This window comes from Cynara cardunculus, assembly GCF_001531365.2.
Source record: "Cynara cardunculus var. scolymus isolate 2C chromosome LG 11, CcrdV1, whole genome shotgun sequence".
NCBI classification, from domain to species: domain Eukaryota; kingdom Viridiplantae; phylum Streptophyta; class Magnoliopsida; order Asterales; family Asteraceae; genus Cynara; species Cynara cardunculus.
The window spans coordinates 8,541,074-8,547,051 of record NC_037538.1 but is presented as its reverse complement, the minus strand read 5'-3'; the positions used below and the strand labels follow the sequence as shown (position 1 = coordinate 8,547,051).

Here is a 5,978-nt window from a genome sequence, read left to right as displayed (position 1 = left end):
TTCTGATCAGTTTCTATACACCAACTACTTTCTCAGACGATTATAAATACAGAAACCATACGACCAGTAAATTACGAAACCACCGTGTATTGACCAAACGACCTGAACGCAAAATTCATACCCATAACCATAACTAATGCATGTTAGCATAGAGTTTGGTCACCGTTATTGTTCAGAAACTTATAAGAAACTCACATGTAGGGCAGATTGTTACAAACACCCATTGGAGAACTCATCATGGTTGTAACGACCGTTATACTGATATATTTTACGAGTTTATAAGAAAACATTTCGTTTATATGAACCATACCAGATCAAACCAGACCAAACCAATAGAAATAATGGATGAGTGGGATGTTTCCATTATGAAACAAGGTCTACATCAATTGGTAAGAAAAGCAAAGGAGGACCCTTTCTAGTCTAGTCTAGTCTTCAAATTCTCTCACTAAAAATATTGAAATGTGAAAGAATATTTGGTTGAAGTAAGATGAAAGAAAGGTATAGTCAATGTCTCAAACCTTCTATCCATTCACATTCCTCCCATTCACCTTCTCTTTTTACATTATATAACATTCTCTTTTAACTTTGTCTAAAAAGATGTGATCTTTTATTTTTTTTTACACAAATTATATCTAAGAATCAGTATTTTTTTTCCCAACATTTATTAAAATATAATGTTTAAAGGTAAACTTACATCTGTTAAGCATGCCGTCAACGTTCATCCTGAGGAAGATCTATGTCAAGATAAACCTTCCTTGAAAAACTTTGGTATTTTTTTAAAACATATATATTAAGATTTTAATTTTTAAATAGATATTTTTAAGAGGGTGTTTGGGATTGCTTATTTAAAACAACTTTTTTTTAAAAAGTGTTTATTAACTTATGTGGTATCAAACCAGAGTTTTATAAAAAAAATGTTTAGATTAGCTTATAGCAGTACCAAAAGACAATAAGCTGATAAGTTGTTTTTTAGTGTTTGACAAATTTTGTTTATATATGTAAAATGATAAAAAAATGACAGTCTTCTATATTATTGACTTATGGGAGTATTTGGTATTGCTTATTAACTTATTTGATTTTTTAACATGTAAAAATTTATTTTTCATCATTTATAATAATATTTATGACAAAAATTTATATCAATAAGATTAATAATTTATATCAATAAGGTTAATAATTAACAAACATGGTTAAAATGGTAAATTGGTAATAAGCAGTTTTTCACAAGTCAAGAATGATTAACTTATCAAAAACTGCTTATTACCGGTTTGGCACTGGTATAAGCAGTTTTATTTTTTCTCATCCAAACACTAGCATTTAGCTTATCACTGGTGTCAGACTGAAATAAGTCAAAAAACACCTAAAATAAGCAATCCCAAACACCCCCTAAATTATAAATTTAAAATATATCGTTGAAAAATATGTTCTCATAAAATTATAAAATGAACGAATCCTACTTTTAAGCACTATTTTGTCCTTCATCGTTTAATAACTATGACATAAGTTTATATATTACTATATATGATGATCGTGAAAAGAAAAGACAATTGTCTTAGTTTTATTTATATACAAAAGATTGGATTTTTTTTTCTTTCATATAAGATGTGACGATACAATAGACGTAAGATTAAGTTATGTACAACCTTATATCGGCTCATTTATAATGCAAGTCACTTCAAAAATATGATTTCAGTATTATTTGTTATTTTGCAAAAATAATAATTATATATATATGATTTTAAATTCATAAAAAGGATTATTTGTCTTTTATTAAACGACCATGTTAGATATTTGATTGATGGCTAGTCTTTAGCTGTAAACTACACATACAATTAAAACACTACATTTATTTTGTGACAAAGGGTTTAACCCTATGGTTTGAGGTTTATTACAGAAATTTAAAAAACAAAAGTGAAAAAGAACGAAAATGTCCCTCCTATAACCTAGAAAAGAAACGGAGTTTGTGATGAAGGACCACTTTCAGAGCAAAATGAAACTACAAGGATGTTTTATAGACTTATGAAATTTCAGGTGCTACTTTCAGACTTTTCATTAAACTTCATGGACTAAAATTAGAGTTTACTCTATTTATTATCGTCATATAAACATATCGGGATTCAAGAAGTCTAAATATAGAAAATCAAAATGAAACGAAGAGTCAGAAAATGAAATACGACAAACGAAAGACTACGTTGGTATGGTGGATGATGGTTAAGAGGTATGGATGAGAAACAAGCCGTTATATCTTATCTTATTTTAATCCTATCAAAATTCATCGATAAATTTAAAAATAAAATAAAAAATTATACATTATGCATAGGTGTATTGTTATACTTGTAATGATTAGAACTTTGATCTTTGTTGGCATACATTAATTACGATCCATGTGTTCGAACTGACAAACGATTAGCCAAGAAAATAGGACATCTATAACTATCCATATGGTTATCCATCATCGAGATGAAAACCAGTACAAGACAAAAAGGACGTAATGGGGCACAGAGTTTGCGTATTTGTAGAGAAACCTTAGGACCACAATATAGTTTCGGTCTATATGTCATATGGTCCTACCATATAAATATTGTTCGAAAACTAACCAAAATTACGCACCAGACTAGTTTTTCAGTATCTAATATATGTCACCGTCATTCAAAATGAACTAAATGTCTACTGTTTATTTCTCCTAAAAACATACTTGCTTGCTTTCTTTTCATGCAAGACTACCTCACATTAAAGTCTTGGAGTCATCACGTCACGCAAAAAAGATAAGAAACCAAAACGGTCGATGTCATTTTCATCAATTATCCGTCCTTTCATTTTTGTTGTCTTAAATTGATACAATTGATATGATCATACTCGTAAATTCTTTTTTAATTTAAAGAAATGGATAAAATAATACAAAAATAAAATAATTATTTTATATGTATACATTTTTAACAATTAATACATTGATATACGATAAGGGTGGTGCATGATTGGTTTGAGCTTGACTCAAAAGGTCAAAAGTATCAGGAGGTCTCAGGTTCAAATCCAATGAGGAATAAGAATTCCCTTGTGGCCACGGAGGTTCAAATGCGGTGACTATAGGCTATCTGCAAAACAAGTGGTCGTCCTAGAATTAATCGATTCGTATAGCGGGTTAGATATCGAGGTTAATAAAAAAAATGCTATACATAAAAAGAAAATTTGGAACAAATGATTTCTATCGGTAACACATGGCCTCATTTATCCATACACATAACTTATGGAGTAAGATTTTACGTTCACGGGCTGTACGTATATGTTTGTGTATATATATAGAGAGGCAGCTGGTACTCCAATTCTATTTATCTTGCATGAAAATCTCTCTCTCTCTCTCTCTCTCTCCATATTTTCGAACTTCAAGGATTCCATTAATCTTCGTTCCTTGATCTCCTTCTCTCTCACACGTCACAAACAGACAAGAACACACACAGTAACAGTGCATGGAAGTAGAAATGGATGTTTCAGGAGTACACCACCATCATCACCAGCAGGTACATCATTGCTTGTAGCTTCATCTTTCTAATTCTGTTTTTTCTCCTTTCAATTTTCATGATAATTTATAGAAATAAACAGAGTACTTGAAATTTTACCTTCACAGTTAGGTTACCGATGGAGTAATTTGTTTGATTTTGCCCTTCCGATATGTCGCCATGGAACAGTTCTCCATGTGTGAACTCTGTGGAATGTAGAGAGAAATAGGCAATTTCAAGGTTTCATTACATGATTTGCTGTAATCGTTTTCTTAACGAGTGTTCGAATTGAAATCGATCGTTGTATCTGAAAGGAAATTTGAAAAGGGGGTTTCAATAGCTGGATTTTTCAGTTAGGTTTTTGTATGAATTTCGACTTAACTTTGGAAGGTAGATTAATTTTCTTCTTTTCTGTTCAAATCTCGAGCTTCATAAACCAATCATGGCTTATTGGTTATCCAACTACTGCTATAGCCCTTTTGGAAATTTATGTTCTTCTTTCTCGGGCAGTTACCAAATTTGAACACACACATCTCAACATTGGTTTGATAATTCTTCTTATTAGATCTGTCGAATGTAATACTTAGTTTTTCTCTATTTTCATTCTATCTCGAATTTACGATCTGTAATTGAATCAATCAATTTGTTGTATTGATTTGAATCTGTTTTTTATAGGATATGTCTTCACAAACACTAGAGAGCATGTTGGCGTGCAACAAAGCACAACAAGATAAGAAACCACGGCCGCCAGAGGAGGCTCTGAAATGCCCAAGATGTGATTCCAGCAACACCAAATTCTGCTACTACAACAACTACAGCCTCACTCAGCCCAGATACTTTTGCAAATCCTGCCGGAGGTACTGGACTAAAGGTGGAACCCTAAGAAATGTTCCGGTGGGTGGAGGCTGCCGGAAGAACAAGAGATCCTCAACATTATCATCGGCCACCTCCTCCAATTCATCATCATCCTCTGCACTTCCAAAGATCAGAGGTCCCCAAGATCACCACCTCATCCAACAACATCATCAACAGCAACATCCACTCAATATCATGACATCTAATTCTAACAATCATCTCCTCGCAGGTCTAGCTCACTTGCCTTATGACTCAACCTGCACTGATCTCTCCCTAGCTTTTGCTAGGCTCCAGAGTCAAGGAAATGGCCACCTGGGTTATGACCACTTTGACCATAGTGACCATCATTTGGGCAATAATGATCCAAATTCCAACCATCCTCTTACCCCTCAAGGTAACCACTTGGGTTTTCTGGATGCAATCAGGGGTGGGTTTCTTGAGAACAGTACCCCAAATGGGTTTCACAATAATATGTTGTATAATGGGGGTAATATTGGGAACGGAAACTTGATGGGTTTAAACAACGGTAGTAGTAGCAATCACGATGAAGATCAAGAAATCATGAACCACCAGATGTTTGATGATCATCAAGAAGTACCCCTGATGAACAACGGTAACAGTAGTTGTGGTGCAGCAACAACAGCAGTGACCATGACAACAGTGAAGCAAGAAACATGCAACATGATGAGATCAAGTGATCAGTTGGGAATGGGAGAGAATAGACCAGGGGTATTATGGGGATTTCCATGGCAGATGGGTGCTGGTGGTGGTGGAGATCAAGGGAACATGATCCATGAGGTTGAATCAGGTGGGAGATCACAACTTGGAGGATGGAATGGGATTGGTTCAACAACTTGGCATGGACTCATAAATAGCCCTCTAATGTAGCACCAGTAGAACTATAGATATCATCTTGTTGTTTAGTTAATGTTAGTGCAGGAGAGTTTAATTTACATTTAAGATCTTTTGTTTCATGGGATGGATGGGGGGAAGGATAGATTTCTGTACTTGTTTTTAACTATATTTGTTTGTTTGTCTTATGTTTCACAGTCTAAGACTCAGTTTTTGTTTCCTGGTCAACAACATTAATACTGCATCTTTTCTTTTGGTTATGTTCATTGTTTACCTTGTGTTTTATGTATGTGGGTATTTTAACACACAGAATTAAAATTTGGGATCTGTATGTTATTTTAATCAAGTTTCGTCATCTTAACGATAAAAGCTTCGTCACACACGTTGTGGATTGTAATCATAGACAAGTTGCTTGAATTGATTACGTTTTTTAAACAACGATGCATGTTATAAAAATAAAAGAAACATCTTATATTTACTACAAATAAAGAAATTGACATTATAAAAGTGTTTTTTTCTTGCCTTCCATCCGGCTTTTTTATTAAGATCTGAAAAATGTTGATTTTTATATAGTTAATTTAAAGTAATTTTTTCTTGATCCAATACTATAAAATTGTCATTTTCTATTAAAAAAATTCAATAATTATATATATATATATATATATATATATATGGTTGGGTTCACGTGAGACCAAAGGTTTTTCGTGAGACCAATTTATATTCATTGATCAACTTTATAAGCTAATGATCTAATGGTTTAAAATTACACGATGGCAA

The 5,978-nt window shown here is 32.9% G+C and overlaps 1 protein-coding gene across 2 annotated transcripts; it reads left to right on the top strand.

Moving 5' to 3' along the window:
* The first annotated feature begins 3,420 nt into the window (after window positions 1-3,420).
* Window positions 3,421-5,408, top strand: LOC112521982 (dof zinc finger protein DOF2.1-like). Of its 2 annotated transcripts, XM_025131011.1 has the most exons (3): window positions 3,421-3,515; window positions 4,170-4,485; window positions 4,579-5,408. In XM_025131011.1, exons 1-3 carry the CDS (start codon window positions 3,465-3,467, stop codon window positions 5,235-5,237), a joined length of 1,026 nt encoding a protein of 341 aa, XP_024986779.1. In that variant the 5' UTR covers window positions 3,421-3,464; the 3' UTR covers window positions 5,238-5,408. The 2 variants fall into 2 exon arrangements, with proteins under 2 accessions (XP_024986779.1, XP_024986778.1); XM_025131010.1 differs by having other exon boundaries at window positions 4,170-5,408.
* The last annotated feature ends 570 nt before the right edge of the window (window positions 5,409-5,978 follow it).

What these genes read in the sequence shown, in the direction of transcription:
- LOC112521982 (XM_025131010.1), top strand. Translation starts at nt 3,465, where the DNA reads ATGGAAGTAGAAATGGATGTTTCAGGAGTACACCACCATCATCACCAG. An exon ending in ACCACCATCATCACCAGCAG is followed by an intron (nt 3,516 to 4,169) that starts GTACATCATTGC and finishes TGTTTTTTATAG; the next exon opens with GATATGTCTTCACAAACACT.